This window comes from Triticum aestivum, chromosome 7B, assembly GCF_018294505.1.
Source record: "Triticum aestivum cultivar Chinese Spring chromosome 7B, IWGSC CS RefSeq v2.1, whole genome shotgun sequence".
NCBI classification, from domain to species: Eukaryota; Viridiplantae; Streptophyta; class Magnoliopsida; order Poales; family Poaceae; genus Triticum; species Triticum aestivum.
Genome location: NC_057813.1, coordinates 6,385,761 through 6,410,159, shown reverse-complemented (window position 1 = coordinate 6,410,159; position 24,399 = coordinate 6,385,761). Strand labels below are relative to the sequence as shown.

General features: G+C 43.4%; 2 protein-coding genes across 2 annotated transcripts; both read left to right on the top strand.

Moving 5' to 3' along the window:
* The first annotated feature begins 2,522 nt into the window (after positions 1-2,522).
* On the top strand, positions 2,523-4,578 carry LOC123155854 (MADS-box transcription factor 25-like). Its single transcript, XM_044573998.1, has 2 exons — positions 2,523-3,389; positions 3,978-4,578. Exons 1-2 carry the CDS (start codon positions 3,108-3,110, stop codon positions 4,155-4,157), a joined length of 462 nt encoding a protein of 153 aa, XP_044429933.1. The 5' UTR covers positions 2,523-3,107; the 3' UTR covers positions 4,158-4,578.
* A 2,724-nt stretch (positions 4,579-7,302) lies between these two features.
* LOC123161837 (MADS-box transcription factor 25-like) lies at positions 7,303-18,755 on the top strand. The gene is made up of 7 exons (XM_044579658.1): positions 7,303-7,484; positions 7,590-7,671; positions 17,398-17,459; positions 17,713-17,812; positions 17,898-17,939; positions 18,071-18,154; positions 18,615-18,755. Exons 1-7 carry the CDS (start codon positions 7,303-7,305, stop codon positions 18,753-18,755), a joined length of 693 nt encoding a protein of 230 aa, XP_044435593.1.
* The last annotated feature ends 5,644 nt before the right edge of the window (positions 18,756-24,399 follow it).

Sequence of the window (24,399 nt, the reverse complement as noted above, 5' to 3'; positions counted from 1 at the left end):
GGACCAAATCTAGACTCTGCCAAGAGTTGAGGGACGAAAATTATACTTTTCTCATATATAATCAAGGTGCAAAACCTGAAAAATAATATGTGAGCTTACCGCCGTACTTGTGCCTTGACTTGATTGTAGTTTGGGACATATTTGTAAGTTTTCTATCTTTCCCGGAGATGTGACCACCGTAAATTAATCAAAACTATTACACTATTGACCAATTTATTCATGGTGCATGTTTAAGTCTAAATATTCATGAATTTTACCCCTAATCGCCCTTGGTTCACATGCGGGCACCAACGGACCTATCTGCTTAGTACCTCCGCTCGAAATTATGCAGCCTTTTTTAAGTGCAATCCATTCTTGATATTATTTCCGTTGTTTCAATTGCCTGGTAGGGCTAATACGAATAGGTTTGGACCTATCCAGGACACTGTTTTTTTTTTATGTATGATCAAATGATAATTTGGCAATGGATATTCTATATACCTTACAGATGAATGTGTGCAGCCCCTACCCTGCCTGGGTGGATCAAGGTGGCTTCCTCTTTGAGCTACCTCTGATGTGCTCATCACGCATGTGTGGAAGGATTTTTCAATCCATCATATGACTAAAGATATTCTCCACTAGGAATTATCAATCCGTACTCTACCAGTAAAGTTTCTCAATACTTGTGACCCTACCTATAATATATCTATGATTATGTTCAGTCAGAAGAACGAGATGCACATATATCCTAATATGTAGTGTTTTCAGGCACTCGGTTGTTTTATTTTTGTCTAAACTTCTGTCCTTATCACTTGTTATTTATATAAGTGTGTTTATTAATTTTGGGGCAGAAATAATCAAGTGGCGAAATTATCTCGAGTCGTTAGCTTGCGCTCTATGAAGTCGTGAGAATTTGATGTGTTTGCTAGGGGCAGCTCTGACACCTAAGAGCATCTACAGCCGGACCTGACAAATCCGGCCCCTCAAACGCCCGCGGACGCGTTCGCACGGACCCTCATATTTTCTTCCGTGCATCCATATATCTTAGATCCATACTCTTAAATCCATGCAAATACATGCACGTCGCCTACTGAGGATAGATACCACCGACAAGATAGTACCCCATGTTGTAGTCCCGGCCATTGACAGTGTAGTTGCACGGCGGTGATTCCCCATTACAAAGCCTCCTGAACACCGGAGTTTGTTGAAGAACGTTGATGTCGTTGTGAGAACCGGGCATTCCAAAGAAAGCATGTCAAATCCATGAGTCATGTGATGCCACCGCTTCTAGTATGATGGTGGCCTCTCTGGTGTGACCTTGATACATTCCCTGCAGACCTTTGATGCAGTTTTTCCATTGCCAATGCATGCAATCAATTGATCCGAGCATTCCTAGAAACCCCCTTGCCTCTCCAATAGCCAACAACTTCTCCGTGTCCCGCGCATTTGGTTCTCTGAGATACTCCGGTCCAAACACCTCAACCATGGCGTGAGCAAATTTGACAGTAGTCTTGAGGCACGTGCTCTCCCCCATCCTGACCATCTCACCAACGACGTCTGCAGCAGTACCAAGTGCAAGCATCCTCAGAGAAGCCGTGCACTTTTGCTTGGAAAGAGAGTTGGCCGCAGCAATCCCTTCTTAGCTTGAAGTAGTCGTCGTGTGCCTCCACTCCCTCCACAATGCGCAAAAACAATGGTTTCCGCATGCGAAAACGGCGACGAAACCATGGATCATCTGGGAAAGCAGGTGTGGGAGTAAAGTAGTAATTGTGCAGTGGCTTTGCTCCGGACACTCTGTCCCGGTTGATCACTCTTCTCCCATTGATTGAGCCCTTGAAGTTGAGAATATGCTCCACTTGCCGGTCCATTCCCTCTTGCATGCTCATGAGCATGATCATGTCCACTTCTTCGTCCGAATCCGACGAATCGAAGAACTCATCTTGAATCATTTGGTCAAGCTCCTCAGTCCATACTCCTCATCCGACGAAGCATCGGAATCCATCATTTACCTAACAAAATCACAACAATTCCGGTTGGTCAATGTGTCAAACACATCAAGCGCAAGGCGGAGCCGGAGAGTTATCGGACATACCACGGTGGCGTCCGGGCCGACGACAAAGTCCCCCCGCGGCGAGGACGGGAGCGCTCTTCCGGAGCTAGTGACAGAGAGCCTGGGAACGGCTGCGGAGCAGGCGCGGTGGCAGAGCTGTCAGCCGGACGACGCGGAGGAGGAAGAACAGAGGAGAGAGCAAATGGATTCGATAGTTTGGGGGGGGGGGATTTGGTGCAATTTGGGCTGGGTGGGGTTGTCGGGTCTGATGTGCCGGGCGCGCCCGGGCGGCCTCATATCCGCCCCATATTTGGGCTGGATATGGGGGGTGCAGGTCAGTCTGGGCATTTGGGAGGCCCGTCTGGGTCAAAAAATCGTGACCGGGCAGCGACCGGACGGCCTGCCCGGGCGAATGAGGCAGGTTTGAGAGGTCCGGTTGTACATGCTCTAATCTCAACAAACAAATCCACCGCAAGTTAAGGTATTACTTCATATGTAGAACTTGTAATTTCTTTATAGAACACTACATTGCTGTCAATATTGACGGATTAATTATTGGTCAAAATCTTAATGCTTAATGGCTCAAAATGGGCCTTACGTTTTGAAATGGATGGAGTTGCCCGACATATATAACTTGTGATTTCTTTAAGGAATTTGTACAGCTGATGACAAAGTGGTGCTACTTGCACATGGGCAGGAATCAAATCGAATCGAATCAGCTACAATTTTTGTGCGGATCGGGAGCTAACTTGTGAAAGCTAATACCAGGCGTGACGTTTACCGGATTCCAATACCTCGTACGGTGCACACAGGAAACACCCATTTGCAAGAAAAATATTGTTGCCCTTTCACAGGTTCCAGAGATGGCAGCAAGTTGCATGATAAATTTAGTCAAGTTGCATGATAAATTCAGTTCATTCACAGTCCTGCTCACACACAACCATCTACTAATTGGACCACTGGAGCGAAGATCTAGCTGGCTAGCTAGCAGATAATTACCCCCGCAAAAAAAACTAGCACATATATAATTAAGGAGTTGGGTAAATATATTCTTAATTAAGGAGATCGAAGAGCTATCATGGTGAGGGGCAAGATTGTGATTAGGAGGGTTGAGAACATGAGCAGAAGGCAGGTCACCTTCTCCAAGCGGCGTGGTGGTCTACTGAAGAAAGCACGTGAGCTGGCCATCCTCTGTAATGTCCAGGTCGGTGTTATCGTCTTCTCCTCCACTTGTCGCCTCTACGAGTATGCCAACTCCACCACCGCCACCACCATGGGCACGGCCATGCCTTCCATGATTCAAAACTACCAATCTTCACAAGAGCAACATCAGCTCCTGAATCCAGTGTCACAAGTCATGGTATGCATTCATTCCTTGTAACCTTTTTTTACTCTTAACGCTCCAAAATACATGATGTTTTTACATGTAGACATGCAGTTTGGATGATGCAACTTTGACGGCCAATTCTATTGTAAATAAGTTGGTAAAATTACATAATTATAAAAAGAAACTTTCAGAAAAAACGTAATGATGTTATGCTCATGTGTGACCCAATAAATGTATATATTGATAGTCAAATTAGAGAGGCTTGATTCTTACTGTATGCATATACTTTTAGCACTACCCATAAGTCTAAAAAGAGCGTATTCGAAAAATACCCATAATAGTACCACTTCTTATTTTATTTTGGACAAAAGTTGTCACACTCGTTTGTAACAGTTTACAGTAACTTAAAGTTTATGATAATAGAAAAGATGTATTTTTCTTTCTAGTTTTGGCAAGGGGAAGTCCAGAAATTACAGCAGGAAATGCAGATGCTTCAAGAACATCATAGGTATAAGTTTTTAATTCAGTTCCTTCCATTGATACCTACATAATTTAAATAAGTTTGAGTAAAGACTAGAAAATGCATTCAAGTCATCCTATTATTGTTTGACTTTCAGGAAGCTAATGGGGGAGAGATTATTAAACTTAGGAGTCAAAGACTTATGTTTAATGGAAAATCAGCTGGAGAAGAGCTTACACCGTATTAGAGAAAAGAAGGTAGCCGAGCTCGCTCAGTTTGTTCTTATTTATGCTAATCATTGTACCCTCTTCCCTAATCATGACACTAACACTGTTTTATAGGAATGATAATAACTGTATGTTTCCTGATGCCTGTTTTAGGAACAAAGTTCCACCAACCATATTCTACAACTCAACGAGAAGGTTCGCCAATATTTCTATCACATGCGTGTGTAATTTTACTTTGTTGCCATTATCGTGTAAAGTTTACATCAATATATATTACAAAAAGTTACATTTCGTTCGTGATAATTCAACAAAGCAACCTTCTAGGGATGCATCTTTCATCAAGAGAATATTCGACTCTCCAGGGAAATAAAGCTTATCCATGAACAAAACTTGGAATTATAGAACAAGGTAACTAAGTAGCTTTGACTATGTATTCAAAATCTTTGTGGGGGTTGAGATTAATGGTGCAGCTTGATATTGGTTTCAGCTTTGTGTACTGAATGGCTCTTCTAAGGGTGCAACATATTATCCTCCAAGTCAGACTATATATATGAAAAGTATTAAAGAGCACTAGTTCTGCCAATTATATATAACATGGCAGCTTGATATTGGTTTCAGCTTTGTGGTAGTTGAGTTCACAGTTTCACAAAAATGCAGAAGCTGGGAGTTGAACTTTTTTTTATAGTTGTATCGTCTTGATATGGTGCAAATAATCAATAAAATGAAGCTAATTAATACAGGCTTTTCATTTGCAGGCACGTGACATATTTGTGTTAGGTATTGATTCGTCATATATATGTGCACTTAAGTTGTTACGCCAGGCTTTCACCTATTGCAGAAAATTCTCCACTACTCTCTCATGTAGGAGTCTAGGCCGTGTCTCTTCAAGTGTGGCTGATCATCCTCTAGAATAGGACTCCCGCATATAGTTGTCTTGATCATCTATAGCTAGCCTGTTCAAAATGTTTTCACCATGTTTGTATATTCTTTAATTTTGGATTTATACCCATGAAGAACCTGAAGTATTTTTAAGTGCAGAGGCAAATCTTTTGCCTCTGTTTTTCAAAATAAATAAATAACTGATCAGCTAACTGGAGACTAGAATCTCTGCTGAGCTCTTGTGTTTGCCTAGTCTGCAATTTGGCAAACTGGTTGTTTGCCGTGATCCCGTGGAGTAGAACTCGGCAAATACAAATGAACTCAGTAAAGACCGGTTTCCCAGTAGTTTGACATGGGAAAATTAAGATGCTCTAATTAATTAATTTAACTGGAGAAGCAAGAAAGCACCAGGGAGAATCAGTGCCTCCAGCTTTGTCCACTCATCCCAAAACACCTGAAGGTACGTACAACTGAGCTGATGCAAGAGCAAAAAGAAAGAACGAAACCAGATCAGATCAGAGTGGTTGCATCATTAAGGACTACATACTAAAGATCAAGTGGTGCCATGACCAGAGCACCAAATCTGGAAGGAAATCATCTTTACTCTAATCTAGTGCATTACTGGCTCTAATCAAGATTGGAACGCCGTCACTCACGTGGACTGCACATTTTTTGCATCGTGCTTTGTGGCCACTTTACTTACTAACCTTAAAACTGTCCTTTCTTAGTTGAGCCAAGTGGAAAGCTAGCTAGTACATATGTGTGGTCATCAATTTAGCAACCTTAAACAACATGGTACTACTAGCTAACCTTTTATAACTTGGATGTTACCTTTAGCACCCAAATGCCAATGATCCTGCCACAACCACCTCAATAAGTACGGCTGCAATTATTATCTGTTAAAAATCACAACCAACAAACTTTTCCGAGGTATCTGAAATACAAACTTCAGACAACAATATTGTAATCACAATAAGCAAGAAATTGATTGAAAAGAAACTGAAATCCAGGTATTTAGTCCAAATAGAGGTTTTACTAACATGGCCCAGTCGTACCAAAGGCGCAACCGGGTTTATTGGTTGTGGTAGATCTATGACTTCTTAATCTGTAAGATTTGGAATCTTACACGTTAGTGCATCAGACGTGCGATAATGGCATCAAAGGTCGTACCTTGATTGTCGAGAAAAAATCATGCCGTTTGTCGCCTTTCATATCGACCATGTTAGTACACAATTGGACAGTCGTACCAAGATATAAGTACATGGTTATGAAGAAAGTGTACTACCCACATGTTACCTTGTAACATGCCGAGATACAATTTGATGGCTCCACCAAGATATGAGCACACCACTATATTTTATTTTGCGGGTATGAGCACACACCTTTAAAAAAAAATTAGATGTACCACTCACAAGTTATATGATAACGTGTCGAGATTCAATTGGATAGCTCTACCTAGATATAAGCACACAGTTCTCAAGAAAGTGTACCACTCACATATACTCCCTCCGTCCCAAAATAAGTGACTCAACTTTGTACTAACTTTGTACTAACTTTGTACTAAACTTAGTACAAAGTTGAGCCACTTAATTTGGGACGGAGGGAGTACATTGCAAGATATGGACACACAGTTTTTTTTGGAAAGTGTACACCCACATACTACTTTGGTTTTGAAAAGTGTAAGAGGTATGAGCACACGGTTTTGAAGAAAACAGAAACCACTTCCCTCCTAACACGAAATGGAGCAGGTTCTACCACTCCAACGGTCCAACCTCAGTTAGAAACAAATCTACAACTTTGAATAGGTACGTACCACGCGACTGCCAGACTATTTCAATGGTTCGAACAAAAACAGGCTGGCTTGGTAGCTGACGCCATATTGTACGGCACAGGTTACGGCAACATGTCCGAAGCCAATAGGCCATCCTCGTACTCAAAATTTAAACTATGAACAGTCGCAGCAATATTATATATTATAGACGTCCTTGTCGTAGCCACCGAGGAAAATAGTATGTAGTGGGCCATTCATTAACCTAATTTAGTGAGTTGTTTAAGCCTAGGTTAGTGTTGTCATCACATGGGGCCTCTCGATCCCTTTTGGTTTGCAGACCATTACAAGCAAGCCCAACAATACAAAAATAGCTAGCTGGATCAGGTAGAAGCTGGGGGGAAAGCTTCAACTAGCTAGATTAGACTTGTCGATTGTCACCCAGAAGAAACAATTAGCAGCCTCTAGCTTAGCTCCATTTCGATCGGTTCTTAATTACTTTCGTCTATCGGCCGGCCAGCCGGCAGGAGAGATCTAGAGAGGAGGAGGAGGAGGAGGAGGAGGAGGAGGAAGAAGAAGAAGAAGAAGAAGAAGAAGAAGAAGAAGAAGAAGATGGGGAGGGGGAAGATTGCGATTGAGAGGATTGACAACACAACGAACCGTCAGGTGACCTTCTCCAAGCGCCGCGGAGGGCTGATGAAGAAGGCCCGGGAGCTTGCCATCCTCTGCGACGCTGATCTCGCGCTCATCGTCTTCTCTAGCACGGGTCGCCTCTACGACTTCGCGAGCTCTAGGTATGTTAGTTAGACAATTTGTTCCTGCAACCTCCCAATACTCTACCAGTTACTCAATTTCATCCTCATAATTTTGATGTGTTTCTATTCTTTTGTCTTCATCAGCGGAATGGAGGCAATACTAGAGCGGTACCAGGAGGCAAAAGAGGAGCACTGCGGAGTGTTGAATCCAACATCTGAGGCAAAGGTATGTAACTAAGTATGCATAGTAGCTTTTCCATGCCACACATATATTTACCAAACAAAAGAAAGTGGTGAAACAAATAGCAATCAAGCTTGAATGATGATCTAGCAACATATGGTCTCTGATTATCCGCGTTTGAGTGGAATTTTTTCTTTTATTTCATAATGTGTCAAACTCTGCAATAAAAATGACTACATGACCAATCGGTGCATAACCCGGAGGTATTCCTCCTTTTCAGAAAAATAGCAATCAAGCTAGCAAAAGATGTATATATAGTCATTTCCCTGCACTAATTAACTGAAGTGGCTAATCATTCAGCTGAACAGTTAACACCTACCTGTTAGTAGTTGTCGTAAGTTAGTGACTCCTAACGAATCTAAATCTCTAATCAAAGTTTGTAACACAAACAAATTAGGGGATCACCATCTTTATTCACTAATTTAGTAGGTTAGGGTCTTGGTCAGGTGAATGATGCACATTTCTCCTAATGCTTCTTGGTCGCATGAATGATTGAATGATGCCAAATTGTAAGTGTGTCACATCTTTGCAGCTTCAATCTATCTAGGCCTTCATGGCCATCAACAGAAATGCTCGGGCCAGAAATTTATAATGGCTAGTGGATGGGCCGAATATGATATACAACTAATGATATTGGCATATGGTAGAGTAGTTAATGAAAACAAAGAATCACTAAATGCTCCTTCGTGGCTATCATATGCCAATATCATTAGTTGTATATAAGTAAACTATGGCTATCACATGACTATATAGATATTCACTCAATTTCTCTTCTAAATATCCCCTCATGGCTATCACATGACTCATCCATGGCCCGATTGCTTGTAACTTCATGCATGTTTTCTTTTCTCAAGTGTGACCCAAGCTACCTAAGATTGGGATATCTGATGCATGAAACTACAAATCATTCCTATAAACATCTATCTAGAAATATTGTAGAAAAATATCGACCACTAGAAAACCTCTAAAACATACTATATGTAGCTAGATTGTCCAACTTTGTCAGTAGGCTTCGCCACATTTTGTTCCATTCTTCATTTCAAGAAATATATGTATTGTTCTTCCCCATGTAGAAACTTTTTGATAATCTTAGCTTTTGCTAAACGCCCTGCATCCTAAGATGCATATGGACAACCTTATTACATTGCCTCATTACAAAGATTTTTTTTTCGAAAAGGGGGGACTCCCCAGCCTCTGCATATATCAAACTTTTATCTTGTTGCCAAAAGGAGGGAAAGATAAAGGAAACATGGACCAACAAATATGAACATTCCAAACAAGATTACTCCAATCATCCATAAGCCCGCCACTGGCACACTATCACAACCATGACATAAACTCCCTAGTGGTTCAATCGAGCTTCTTTGGGCAAGATCCATCGACTCTCTATGTTGCACCTTCTGCAATAAAGCATATGACTATGACCTATTGGTACACGAGAGTATCACCTGCATACAAGAATGAACTTCCTTTCTGTTAAACATGGCATCATTCTACATGATCAAATAGACCAAAACATCATTGCGGGCCTAACAAAAAATGAGAGATCTTAAGATGTATAATCTCCTGTCGGGATCGAGGTTTAAGGACTAGAGGAAGGGGAGTTGAATAGTCAAATTAAACAATGCTACTCCAATTTTCAGGGTTGAGAGTTTTAGGGCAAGACAATGATGACTAGAGAACTAAAAGTACTTAGGGAATCTCCAATGGTGACCGCCCAAAACGGATGCAGTATTCGTTCGTGGACCGGTCCAGACTAGTCTGTGGACACTAATGCGGGAGCCGGCCATCCAACTATGTTCCCTAACTGTCTGCTCCCTGTTTTTTCTAAGACCACAACACTCAAAATAACTAGATGGCGCCTCCGCTTGTTGCCGCGGGAAATTTGCTAAAATAATGCATAAAAGTTGCTGCAAAAACATCTATAACTAATGGGAAGTGAATGTAAGCTTAAAATAAAAATAAAATAAAAATGGTTTAGAAAGAAAAAAATGAATTGCAGTTAAAAGAATGACATTTCCAACAAAAATGTGAATGTGAACTACATAGGTGTGCAAGTGACCAACACATATATTGTCAATACAAAATCTAATGCAAAAACTAAGTTATGAGTAACATGCACGAATTGATGATTTGGTGCTTTCATGCATGCATAGAGTACAAAAACAATGTAATTTATGACTTGGATGCATGAGGTGGTCATGTGGCAGTTGCATGTCTAGGAAAAATAGCTAGTGGGTTGTAGCTATTTAGGAATAGAAGATTATAGAAAATAGCACATCTCATCCAGGAATGACATGCAAATATCTCTAGTACAACAATAGTTCAAATGTAAATATTACATTTGAGACCGGATGTTGAACAAGTCTTTCGAATTCTTCGATTCCAAATCCAACGATACTAGAGTCAGAACCGATGCATGTCATCCCACACATACCGCCCCCTGAGCTTCATCCAATAATGTATGTGCGTGAATGGCCTGCCCTCAGTCCTGTAGTAAATCATGTAGAGAAACATTGAGTGAATGAATGAAGTAACCAACATATAGAGAAACAGGAAGCAAAACTTACGGTTTCCATAGCTGATGAGCTTGATGGCCAAATTGTCTCCACTCATGGAAGCGCACCGCAAAACTTCATGACAGAGTGCCGATGGTGTACCAATGATGTGATATCGACCTCACATTGCATTCATGGATGATGTGCATCTTATATTGCGTGAAGTTCTTTCGCGGATGAGACGAAGCATGGACTCGCTGCCAAAAGATCGAGCCCCCTGAGTTCCTGCCAACAAAGTCAGCAGATATGGCCAAGCACACATTGCACAACAGATCATCCTCGATCACTGAGTACCCCTCCATCATGTTTATACCCTTGAAAACAACAAGAATTTCGGGAAAAAAGATCAATGACATTTCACCAAACACCTGTCGGGCGTGGTGTATTCCATGGATGTCGTCAGCAGGGGGGGGGGGTGTGGAGGGTACCTAGTCACGGAAGGATCTTGGGTGGATGGTGGCGTAGTACAATGAGGGAAAGCACCTTGGTGGGCATGCGTCCTATGATTCTTGGGAGGAGGCTATAGAGGCGGCTACGAATGAGGAGGATACAGATGCAAAGCAAGGGGGAGCAAGTGCGGAGTGGAAGAAAAGTGGACTGGGTGGGGGATTTGAGTGGGCTGGGGGTGTCAGAGTCCTACATGGCGGCGGTCTGGACTCCGACAATGCCCCCAGTTTGTTTTGGTTTGCAGGAAAACAGACTTCTAGACCGGTCCCCAGACTGATGGGGTACTATATTGGACGGCAAAATGGGACCGGACAACTCGATCTGCACTGATGCGGGCGGTTTGAGGGTCAACGTTGGAGATTCCCTTAGAAAGCAAGTAAACAAGAGTATTGAGAAGCGGAACATAGATGGTTTTGCCATATATAACTAAAGCCATATGGGGTATCTTGGAGATGCACTTTCAACTTCTGTAGTCAAGACCCAAAAATATGCAAAATACTACATGTCATGGTAATATTAAAGTCTAAATACATAGGTCCCCATGTAGTAAATGCTAGACAACAATCAAAAACAAATATTGAATGGTTTCTTGTTCATAACAACAGCTAGAATGAGTATCCCACTGCCATATTAGTTTAACCAAATTATCCTTAGTTAGTATAAATGTTTAACTAATAATTAAAGAAAACTTTTATGTCCAAAGGTAATTTAAGATGCAACACATATTTAGACCTAAAATTGGCCCTCTTGTTGACTAAGCCGAACACACCAAGTGCACGGTGAGAACTCCACAAGTGCGGTAATATAATTTAAGCAAGCCATGATCCATGGCTAGCCACATATCTGCAATTTTGGGGACATTGTCATTCCCGTCTGCTAAATGCTGGCCAAAGACAACCCTGCTAAAATCCACATGTGGTAGCTCCAATAATCGTAGAAGCATTGGCATTTCTATGAGAAACAATACTAATTTTCAGGGGTTATACCTGAAAGAGGCCTATCCTTGATGTACCCATCCTCTCAAAACCAAATTGACTCACCATTTCCACATTAAGCGATCAAAATTGAACAAAAATATGCTTAACCACTAGGAGGCCCTTTCAAAAGTGGGAGCCTATTGGTTTAACTATAACTACTATGAGTGTTTTTTGCCCCAAAATACTTAGTACTATGTAAGAGAAACTACCACACTTTATCCTTACTAAGATGACACATATTTTTAGGGATACATACCACCATGCTAAATGGTACGATCTCATATGTTGATTCGATCGCCAAATGAATTGAGACTGTAGTAGCCTAGGCTCTCTCGATCCATTCATGGATCTTCAAAAAAATAAATCATAAGGATGGGGGGCTACTTGTCACGAAATTAACCAAGACCAGGCAACCCCCGGAGCAAAGATTCTTGGACTACCAACCACTAAGATAGTCCTAAAAGCGGTCTTCATTGACCTTGTAGTCTTAGTACAAAGCTTGCGACAATTTGTTATAGTACCAAGGCATTTAAAGGGGAAAGAACCCATGTTGCACTTAATCATGTCCGCGCTCCTTGGATTTTCCAAAATAACACACCCCTCTCTTGTGTATGTTAATCTTCAACCCAAAGACCTAATAGCTTCATATTGTCATCTTAGCCAAGTCAAGATCCATAAAAAGGATTATGTCATTGGCTTTCCCCATGCAAGTGTGCATCCATTACACTCAGTTGTTCAACAATACTACGATTGCCGAATGACTCTATACGGGCCGGCACAAAAACACTGTACTATTAGGTTTGATCTTTTGTCAGTAAAGAAATACCAATGGGATTGTTGGTGACCATGATGGAACCCAAAAATATTATATTGGGCCATGCCCACATGCCGAGCTAGTAGACCATACTTGGCGCAACCTAGTCCACTGTATCCCCTGAGCTCTCGTCGCTACCTTCTCATGGTGTCAATTACGGATCTAGACCCATGGCAAGAATATCCCACGACAGTTGCCTCGGATGGTGGAGGAGTCCCACATCCGATGGCGCAGATGGGCATGATGGCATTCCGGAGGGGCAACAGGGGTGCGATCATCAAAGTGTTGGATCAACATCATTGTAATGCAGGGATAGGGGGTGACACTACACCCGCAAGTCATAGGGTCAAGGAAGGATCGAGGAAGAAAGTGAAGATGGGAGGGATCAGGGAGAAGGTGGAGAATGTGGGAGAAATCAAGGGGGTTAGGAAGAAAGAAGTTCAATTGTTGCACGAGACACACACACACACACACACACACACACACACACACAGAGAGAGAGAGAGAGAGAGAGAGAGAGAGAGAGAGAGAGAGAGAGAGAGAGTAGGATCTGTGAATTAGGGGGGTTTTGTATGTGCTACAAGAAAATGGGCTTTGGGTTTTCCCATTGGGTCGATTTTACCACTGAAGGGACCTTAGTGGAAAGGAAAAAAATAGATCAGTGCCACTATCGAACTTGGATATTTGAGTTCTCCCACTCAAACTTCACTATTTAGGTGTTTGCCACTAATGCTTGTGAAAATTAGTTCCATACCTCCGCGCATCATCTCCATGAGTTGTCATCATGTCACCATCTTGTTTAAATTGTTTTCTCCTCAAGGATCCCACCACTTGTCATGTGAACTGCAACGACTACTAGATGCATTTGAATGTAGACTCCTATGTGCGGCCCATGGCCGATGGGATGGGATAGTAGTGCTTCATAGTGGTACATCATTGAACATTCTCCTATTCACATGCCATGACGGCTTGCATCGAATTTTGATAACCGAATGTTGATTCTCCCATGACACGCCTCGAGATGTCGACCACCTATAACTACCGCACTTCCCTGGCGTTCGCCATAGTACTCACCGTCCCCACAAAACTGCTTTCCCTAGCCCTCGCTGCCATGGTGCCGCTCTGCCTAGCCTAAGGAGGGCGCCTCGCCGCTCGACGCCGAGGAGGACAGCTTGCCAACCCTCGCCGTATGCGCCAAGAAGGATCACCCCGTGTTGAGGAGGACGAGTACCTGCTGGCACTCACCAAGGAGGACATCACGTTGGACCCCACGTACTCCAACATCAAGGAGCTCTAGGATTCTATGGACAATGCCTTGTGGCGATCCTTGCCTCTAGAGGAGCACATCGGGAGAGAGGCAGACATGAAGATCTCTTTGGTTTGCCTTGAGGCGAGCTCGTGAGTACGCCGAGAGGGTGGAGATTGAGGCCCAAGATATAGACCTAGAGGCCGTCAATTGCATAAGCTTGGGTCTTGCTTGTCGATAAATCAAGAGGGTGGCCGATGCCACAATAATCAAGTATCTGTGGGCGCCCGTTGATGAGAGCGCTACCGTGGGGGCTCACTCTCAATGAACACACTCTGTACCACCACACAATGGTCCTAACCAAGGAGGCCTCCTTCCACACAGGATCACACATGCTTGAGCTTCGGCAACCCATACTAGATTGGAGTAGTTTATTATGAGATCCACATATTAATTATGTATGTAATTAAACAAGTTTTGAATCCTTTCGTAATTATCTATATTGTATCACTTCCTCAATTGGTGCTCGTCCATGATTTGAAAAAGGAGGGGAATGATGTGGGAGAGAAGAAGGGCATCTACAGGGTGCGGGTACGTGAATGACACGTGAGGGCCGATGGAACGAGGGACTATATGACAAGATGCCACATGGGGTGAGTCTGGTGAGGTTGGTGGCACTGAACTCAATGACATGTGGGGCAGAGGACGCACCTATCTATTATTTTGCTTTTCTCTAAAAATCTAAAACTCCTTCGTATATCTTTGTACTCAGTTATTTCCCATATATATCTATTTGTCCCCCTCGATGCCGAAGCCAGCAAAAACATACTTCTCATTGCATAAGAAGTGGTAGAGCGCCTATTGTTTGGACTCTCAGCCCCTACAGACTTCGTATACCAAACAATGATCATAGATGCATAACTGAATGATGGCGCCCTTCCGAGTGGAATGATACCATGTGTACTCCATGTCAAGTGCCAAGGATCTTCTCCCAATCGTTGTTGAGTCACCACTCGAGCTTGTCCTTGCAGTTCTCCCCAATGCGTGGATGACGATGTTATCCCCTAGGAAACAGAGCTTGCGGTGGTCGGACGCCATGGATGAAACGGAATCCATACTTTCTATGTGGGTTGAGAGAAGGAGAAGAGACTATACAAATGAAGTTTGTGGTTGCGAAAGGCCACGAGAGTGTAGTTAACTTACCATCGGATTAGCCGACGATACGAGATAGTGTAGCTGGCCTACGAAACAAACTGCCCCAAGCAGTTCCTCTCCCCTACTCGGCTCTGAACATTCATCTAGCAAATAGAGGGACAAAACAATGAGGCTACCATTGGGAGCAGCGCGTGAAACCCGTGGGAACGGCACGCGCCCGGAGCGCACCACAACAGCGAGCCGGAGGCGGCATCGTTGGAGGAGCAGTGTGAGTATGTGAGTGGAAGTGTCGGGAATAAAAGGGGCTCTATGCGCCAAAATATATGTGTATGTGCTATGCTGCAGGCGAGCCCGCACATAGGCAAGATTGGTCAAACAGGTTCCCTCTTTGTTGCGCTTGATGTGGCGAAGTTGTGGGCCCCACATCGGGAGGACCCATCAAACGAGTCTCCTCAATATCGATGGGCCCAAATGAGAGTGAAAAGATGGAAATTATGGTCTCAACAATGGGACCCCACATCGGCCACAACTGATCCCCCTCCTCAATATTGGTGCGCATGTGTAGAACAAGCGGGTGACACCGTGGATTGGTGACGTCCTTTTGCTAGTTCGGGGATGGGGCACGAAGGTGAGGAGCCACACTACTAAAATGTGTGAAATGGACACGATGATTTACCCAGGTTCGAGCCGCATGCCTGCGTAATACTCCACTCTTTCTTTTTGTGTGTTTATGTGGGTGGATTAAGAGCTACAAGTCATTCGCGGGAACATGAAGTGTAGTGCGCTCCTGCTGGTGTTCTAACAAATGTCCAACCTTTATCTACTAGTTTCTCTTTTCGAGGGTCTTTCTTTCCTTCTTCCTTTTGTTAGCCTGGCCCTCCTTTTATCTCTCAAGGGGTACCACAATGGATTCGATGCTAAGGAAGTGGTTTGGGTCCGACCAGGTAGGTGAACGCATTAAACGTGTGGTGATGTGTCATCGTCTTCTATCTTCTGGGAACGAACCCTGGTCTTGTCAAAACGACAATGGTCATATTTGCGCGGGGTGTGACACTTCCTGGCCCAGGTGTGCGCCATGCGGTGGCGTGGGTGAGTGATTCACCCCTTGCGTCTTGTCCAACTCCTGGCGTGCCTGCCCACCAGGCGCCTAGCACGAGGATCCTGCGAATGTAGAACGGTTGCGCCACACATAGGTGAGGAGGTAGCTTGCCGTCGAAGGCTGGCTGAGTGCGTGCCAGCTAGGAAAGCCGTTGCCGGATAAGGTCGTTCTCATGTCTTGGTTGGTGATGGTTGTTACCAGATATCTTGATCTGGTTCTTGTTAGTCTTGGGTGGACTCGCTTGATGGGCATGGAGACCTTCTGGACAAAGATCTCCATGTCGCCATAGAGCCCATGCTTCATCTGCTGTGGTTGATTGTTGTTGTTCTTCACGAAGATCTGCATACCACCATCAAAGGGAGTAGTGATAAGAAGCATTTCTATCTTCTTGAGCATGGTCCAGGGGTGACCGCCGCGCGTGCATAGTTCGGTGCGTGACCCAAATCGTCATGGTACCGACACAAAATGAAATTTATGGCCTGAATGGTTGGCTCCACACCGGGCAGAATGGTCAATCGAGTGTCCTCGACATTACGGTTGACGTGGCCTAGTGGTGGGTCCCAAATGTAAAGGAACAACCCAAACGAGACGATGTCGTAATGACAACTCAGTGAGAAGGTGCGCATGGGTATGCAACTAATTGTTTGGCAATCCCTAGTAGCACAAATCAAAATACCGAAGTTTGTGTGGCAGAACTCGAATATGCAACTTCAACAGTGCTACATAACGATTTTTTCCTACTATAAACTATCGGCGATGAGTTCTAGACCACATATGGGCCCTTGTTTTTGGTTTGTCACTGGTCTCGGCTATCGCCTATAGCAATTTATCACTGAGGGTCCCATCAGTGGTGACAGGTGACTTTTGAGCTGAATTGTCTATATGATCCCTTATGGGCCCGTCGCCTATAGAAGTTCATCAACGGGCCCATCAGTGGTGACCTTTTCAACTGAACTTTTTGTATGTATGTCCCCTTATGGGACATAAGGTGTCGACCAATGGAAGGGGTTCAACATAGGGTCAGCTTGATGATACACTGCGCATTGCTGGGGAATCGGTACAATATATTTCAATAAGATTTGATTGTGTGAAATAGTTATTTAGATTAATAACACATGAACCAAATTAAAAAAAATACATAGAACTTATTGCATTATATTATAGATAGTTGTAAACTATTTATTAAATATAAGTAGATTAATAAAATAAAAAACATTTTCTCATGCATGGTTGCATGTGGTAGTGGGTCTTATCTCATGCATACTTGCATTTTGAGATAAATAAGTTAGAGATCACTCTCTTAGGTATATACGATGTGCACTAGAAGACCACACAAGGAAGCACGGTTATGGATCTCCTAATTAATTTGGTGTGCTTGTAGTTAGTATCTTATTTCATTTCTATTTGTTGGACAGTTATGGCAGAGGGAGGTTACAACCTTGAGGCAGCAAGTGCAGAACTTACAACATAATAATAGGTAATATTAATGTCCTTTAGTTTGTATCACCCATGCATTGAAATAAAATGCCAAATAGTATAGCTATCCAGAAGTTGTTGTTTGAGTGGTTTCATATGCAAATTAATTGAACGAAAATAGTGTGCCATACTGCTATGCATGTCAAGATCTCTCACTTGAAGACTATGCCGGTGAAAATCCATGTACTTTGTTGTAACAAATGGAGAAGCTAGCTAGTTATACTGTTAAACCATGTGCCCTGATATGATGTTAGGCAACTGTTGGGAGAAGAGCTATCTGGTACCACTGTTCGAGATCTGCAGTTTCTGGTGAACCAAGTTGAGATGAGCTTGCATTCCGTAAGAAAGAGGAAGGTACCCTTTTCTTTGCCCTTCTCTTTACTTTTTTTCGTTTTCATTTTTTTTTCATACATACTTTACTTACAATTGATTTCTTTAGGAGCAAGTTATGGCTGCGGAGATCCACGAACTCAACCAAAAGGTTCACTACATCCTCTTCATGTTCTTGCTTCTGCTGCTGTTGGTGTTAAATTAGCTCAGTTAGTGCTGATTACTGTATATGTGCCTTTTATTAACAGCTGAGGTACGATGAGATAGAATTTGATTTTGCAGGGATTTCTTATTCAGAAGGAAAATATAGAGCTTGGTAAGAAGTTGAGCATTGCTCATGAGCACAACATAGAGCTGCAGAAGAAGGTAAGAAATGCTACTAGCTAATATATCCTAGCTTGTCATATGAAAGTCCAGATATACTTTGAAAATAATCATTGATGAACCACATGTTATAACATATGCATTAGCAAGTCATCGAAATACATGACTGCATATATATATATATATATATATATATATATATATATATATATATATATATATATATATATATATATATATATATATATATATATATATAGTGTATTATCATGTCTAACACAGATTCCAGTAAAAATATAAATCTTTCAGAAAAAGTTCATCTGGGTTGGACAAACTAGAAACACGATGCAACCGCATAATTTTTTACAAAGGTTTTGGAACTGGTCGCAAATTATATAAGAGCCCTGGCTAATATAACATTGATCATACTAGCTTCAGTTTTCTTTATTCAAGAGCATGAAAGGAAGTTGATACTCGACAAACTATTAATGTGTGTTATTAGCTTTCTGGGGCCATGGCATCGGGTGAGCAGCAAGCCAGTGGAAGCAGCTCAAAAGCTGCTGCCGGGTTATTGTTGTCGACTAGAGTACGTGAACCAAATATCGACCTTGAGTTGCGCCAGCAGGAGCATGAGGATGAATAACATCTACTATCTCGTCCACTGCATGCAGTAAGTGTTGTAATTCATCTGTTGGTTAAATGATTAAGAAGATCCATGTGCTCAATCGCATGAAAAGCAAGTCACATTTAATTACATTTCTAAATTCCTGTTTATTGTTTCACACCAGGCAGCGTCAACAGTATTTTCAGTCCATGCGTGACGATCAAAGCCCTTTGGTGTGCAATTTGAAGCAAACACCTGCTTAGAACCATATTTGTTTTGTGGTGCTGTCACAGATATTGTTATATAGCAGCATATGTAGTTTGTATGTGAGTCTAATTACTCGATAGTAACAAGGATGCAAGAGAAGATCAAGTATATTATGAACGAACATGTAAACTTAATTATGTTTCTGTTCACTTGTATATGTTGATCACAATTCAGAACCTAATTAATGAGCTTTTGTTTTTTGCGTGGAACCTAATTAATGACTTGAATATGGCAGCTAAGTTTGTGTTGCGATTCAGATTATCGGCCGTTTACAGAAATTTGCACAACTTTGGAGGTCACGGTGTATTTTGTGTTTAGGAATGGATGAGATTATCCCCATTTCCATGCGCTTCTGATTATTAGCCACCAACAATATAGCCAGCCCTACCCTATCACGTTCCCATAAGCGCTTCTTTTACTTTGATACTACTGGAGATCACAATCGACGCAAACAAAATGAATGCATTTCCATATTATAAAAAAGGCAAGTGTAACAAATAGAGGATTCGATCATGTCACAGGACTTATTATCCCATTTCTCCTCAATGAGATCTTACGGAGTTTGTTCATGGGTGACATCACTGACATGGTTGAGGTATGATCATAGAAAATATTCCCCTCTAGTGAAAAGAAACAAGACTATCCTTCCTAGGTAGGGGACTTGCGTGTTGACATGGTAAAAGACACACCCCAACATGCGAGCATACAGAGAAAATGACTCATACATTTCCATTATATCATGATACTTACATCATATAATTATTTGGTAACTATACAATAAATCATATGTATTTTAGTTCTGATTCTCATATTCATGTTCCAATATATTGCAACCAATACGTACCGATAACAATGCGCAGGGTATGATCCAGTTTGGGGAGTGATCGCGCCAATATACAATTGAGCGATGCCCCAAATGATGCTAAAAGATTTTCAGTGAGGGCTTTTCTTCATCGTGCTCTTAAGTGGAATAAACTAATTGATTTGTCATATTTTATTTCTTCATCGTGCTCTTAAGTAAAAAGTATCGTGTTTTTCTTCAGATATTCGTATCAGATTGGGCACGTGCTACATGACGGAACTGTGGCGTGGGGCAAGTCCTCCAGCTTTCGTGCATCACCTTATCCGAGCCAAGCATCGCTGCAGCGTGTTTTCGTCTTTGGCGACATGGGACTCATAAGGATTTCGTTTGGTTTAAAACGGTTTAGGTGTTAGGTGTACAACTCTAATGGTGTGTTGTATGGTTGGGTTGTAGGGGACAAAGGACGGGAGCAGTGAGCTCCAGGGTTCAGCCCGGGGCACAAGTGACCACCACTAGGTTCTGTCATTGGTATGGTAATCAAGGAATCAGAGTGGATGAAATGTGTGGGTGGAGCATTATTGCTAGGTCAAACTTCTTTATTTTTGGTTATATTTTCACAATATTTCAGTAGCTAACTGAACTATTGATCTTCCGTTAGCTCCAACAAGCTTACTCGTTGATTTTCCAACATCATCGGATGGCTTGCCATCTCCTTTGCAAAAGTACGCATTCTGATTTTTCAAAGGCTTAGTTTCACCATTTCCCGGCGTTTGTTTTACATGATACCATGTTTGGTACATCAAGAATATTGTCGGCATTTGTTTTATAGGACACTATGTTTGCTTGTCTGAACTTGACGCTTCTGAACCACCATGGGGTGATTGTTTGAAGGATTTTGTGTTGGTGTCATATCCTACACAGTTCATGTAAGAACACTATGTGCCTGCTTATCTTTTGCATGCATCAATATGTTGAGTACTTACCTGGTTAAGTTCTTAGATAAAAAGGATCAAGTCGGATGTCAGTATTTTGGGGGCAAATGGACCATCCCATACATTAGGTTCATTTGTTGTCAAAAGAAACTTGAACTAGGTCCGTACATCATTTGCATCCTGAGAGCAACTCCAACGGGGCGACCCATTTCGTCCGCTGGCCTGTTTGGGTCGGCGCGGACACAAAAGTCGGCCCAACGCGCCGGCCCAAACGGCCGCGCGTCCTCTTTTCGTCCGCGGGCGACCCATTCCCGGCCCAATTTTGAGCCAGATTTGTGTCGGCGCAGACACGCGACAGACGCGCGCGCGTGCCTACTCCTCTGCCCGGGCCCGCCGGTTGGTGGCAGCAAGCACCATTTCCACCCATTTTCCCCAAAACCCTCCCGCCCGCACGCGCTCCCGCCCCGCACCCGCCATGGACGACGACCTCGACCTCGACGCCGCCGCTGGCCTCACCTCCCTCGCGTCGTCCGGCATGAAGACCGCCCCCTCTGGCAAAGGCAAGCCCCGTGCCCCGCGCAAAACCGCCGCCGCGGCCAAGCCAAAGAAGACGCGGGCGGCGGAGTCAGCCAAGAGGAAGAGCCGGAGGCACGCCGCGTTTCAAAGAGGAGCAAATGAACGCCTTCATGGAGATCCAAATGAGGAGACTGGAGATGGATGCGGAGAAGCAAGCCAAGACGCTTGATTTGGAGGCGGAGAAGCAAGCGAAGATGCTTGAGATCGAGGCTGCCAACGCCAAGACCAAGGCCAAAGAAGTGGCTCTCACAAGCATGATGGCCGGTGTGGAGATCATGAAGGTGGATCTGAACACCGTGTCGCCAAGGAAGAGGCCATGGTTTGAGAAAATGCAGGCCGACATGCTCAAGTTCACCGACGAGTGATCTCGTGGCTGTGAGCGCCTTCTTTTTTGTATGTCGGCTTGTGCGCTGGCATGACCACGGGGCCGTGATAGCGTGGTCGAACTCAAGTCCCACCCCTTTTTGTGTGCTGGCATGTGTGCCAACCGCTGGCGAGTGCGCCAGCATGAATTGTGTGGTGCCTTTTTTGAAGCTGGCAATGTATGCTGGCGCTGGCATGGTGCTGGCATGAGACATGGCCGCTGGCATGATCTATGGCCGCGGGCCTTTTTAAAAATTTGAGTGCGGGCGTGAAAATGGGTCGGCGTGTTAGGCGCACTACCAACCCAAATGAAAAACAGGGCGGACGTCGGGCGGGCGGCCAACCCAAACGGACATAAAGCGGACAAACGCGCCGTCCGTTTGGGTCGGCCTGTTGGAGTTGCTCTCACATTCTTCATGTATGGACAGTCACATAAATGATCTTTGCATCATGATATTGTTTTTTGTTCTCATCCCTCCAGGCTATGGCGATCCAAGAGGACATGGATGATGTTTATAATAGCAGTGGTTGGTCGGTTGTGCTACGACAATCCACTGAGGCCATATACGATGACAAGTACGAATGTCCTATATGCGTGTGATGTACATGATCTGTAAGCGACAAGACCTGCATAACTTTTGCCGTCAATGATTTCAGCGAGGATGAGATTAACCTAACTATTGTCCAGCCAACAACAGGTTATTCTAGGCCCAGTTCCCTACCTTTTGTTAAACTGTATGTTGTTACGGTTTAGGAGGTTGTTAGTATTTGTACTTATCTCTCTATCTCTTGTAACAACTCATGTAATCTTGGCTTTGCCGTAACCCTAGTGGCAGTAAATATATGAGTCTCCCGGCCGCCGTATTGGTTGTGCCGATCCAATCTATCTTTCTCTCGTTTCACATGGTATCAGGCCATCACGCGTAATCGCATGATGGGTTACCCGACGGCTTCTGCTTCCTCCTCCGCTGCCCTAACCACCCTCTCCCTGCCCGCCGCCTTCAACGGCCCGCCGACCTCTGTCGTCCCTCCCCTCATCACCGCAAAGCTCACCACTTCCAACTTTCTAGGAGGGCTCAGGTCCTTCCTCCCCTGCGCATCGCCGAAGCTATGGGCTGCGTCGACGGCACCCTCCCTGCCCCTGCAAAGCTCCTGGACCCTAATGAAAAGGGGGATGCCACTAGTAGAAAACCACCAATCAGTCCCGGTTCGTAAGGGCCTTTAGTCCCGGTTCGGGAACCGGGACTAATGGGTCGTTACTAATACCTCAACTCATTAGTCCCGGTTCAAACACGAACCGGGACCAATGTGCCTCCACGTGGCCCTGTGCGCCGAGCCCAGTCAGGGGGCCTTTGGTCCCGGTTGGTGGCTCCAACCGGGACCAAAAGGCATCCACGTGTCTGCATTCCAGTGGCTAGGTTTTTTGTTTTTTTTTGAAAGGAGGGGGGTTGGGGGTTTTGGGGGGTTAATTTAGGTGTTTCGTATATTGTGTTAGCTAGCTAATTAATAGAGAGAAGTGTCCTCTCTTATGTCCGTGCTTACTCGACGCTACGTAGTATATATACATAAGTGATCGAGAGAACCATTCAGTACAGAAGTTCGTCATGCATACCGAGAGAAGTGATCGATCGACCTCTCCTTCTCCGAGAGATTGGTCGAACAACAAGTTTTACTGGCTACATACATGTACAATCTATATAAGATCTCTTAATTACAAACCACTAGCATTTGAATTGAAGTTCCACATGGTATTCTCCGGCTTTACTGATGACGTGTTCAAGAAAGAATCCCGCCAATTCCTTTTGAATTGCTTTCATGCGATCTGGTTCTAGGAGTTCATCCCGCATCTGCCACGTCTAATTAATTTGAAGAAGGGGGTTAATTAATACATATATATGAATGAAACTCAACAGAAATGATGGTGTAATAAAATGAAATTGTGAATATTATTGCTTACGCACTTCATATTGTCTTCTAGAGTAGCCCCGCTTGTTTTTCAAAGTCGCGTTGTGGATGAACTCGCACACGTAGTATCCACAGAAATCATTCCCTTCCTCCTGCCACAAGCACTTTACAAGAAATAGAGGTCAATCAAACTGATAATGAAGCATTATATAAATGGCATTGATGAAAGTATAGCTATAGAATTAACGGGAGATGCGCGCCAGTAGTACTTACTTTCGGGTATGTATATCACAGCTCCTTCGGCAGTCCTGGAGCTTGTGCGGTGAACTGTTTCCAAACCCTGCAAGACAAAGAAAATATTTGTTATTACTTGAGATATCAGGAAATGAACAAAAAGTTGCCGATATGGTGCGATAATGATCGATTGAACTTACTTGCTGAGCATTTCAGTCATGTCCGCATAGGTGCTGGGATCTTTCCGTCTGGAGTCTAAGACGGTTACTAGTCCACGCTCAAGCTTAATCTCCAGAAGAATATAGTGGTACCTGCACGCATGCATAACTCATCAATTACATTAACCTCGCTCGAGTAATAAGGAAAACCGAATATGCACACGACAGTAACACTCACGGGCCGTGGTAAGGAAAGAGTATGGTATCTTTGTTTTGATTTTTGATCAATGATTGTAGCAAGTTGTCCTCGGCCTCTTCGGCGCGTTTTTTAACCAGAAAAACATCTATGATATTTGTGTTAATGAACCCAATATCATAGATTTCATTTTTTTTGCACTCGACGATCTTCAATCTGCATAATATATTGAGGATAATTAATTATAAAT

What these genes read in the sequence shown, in the direction of transcription:
- LOC123155854 (XM_044573998.1), top strand. Translation starts at nt 3,108, where the DNA reads ATGGTGAGGGGCAAGATTGTGATTAGGAGGGTTGAGAACATGAGCAGA. An exon ending in ATCCAGTGTCACAAGTCATG is followed by an intron (nt 3,390 to 3,977) that starts GTATGCATTCAT and finishes ACTTTCAGGAAG; the next exon opens with CTAATGGGGGAGAGATTATT.
- LOC123161837 (XM_044579658.1), top strand. Translation starts at nt 7,303, where the DNA reads ATGGGGAGGGGGAAGATTGCGATTGAGAGGATTGACAACACAACGAAC. An exon ending in TACGACTTCGCGAGCTCTAG is followed by an intron (nt 7,485 to 7,589) that starts GTATGTTAGTTA and finishes TGTCTTCATCAG; the next exon opens with CGGAATGGAGGCAATACTAG. An exon ending in AACTTACAACATAATAATAG is followed by an intron (nt 17,460 to 17,712) that starts GTAATATTAATG and finishes ATATGATGTTAG; the next exon opens with GCAACTGTTGGGAGAAGAGC.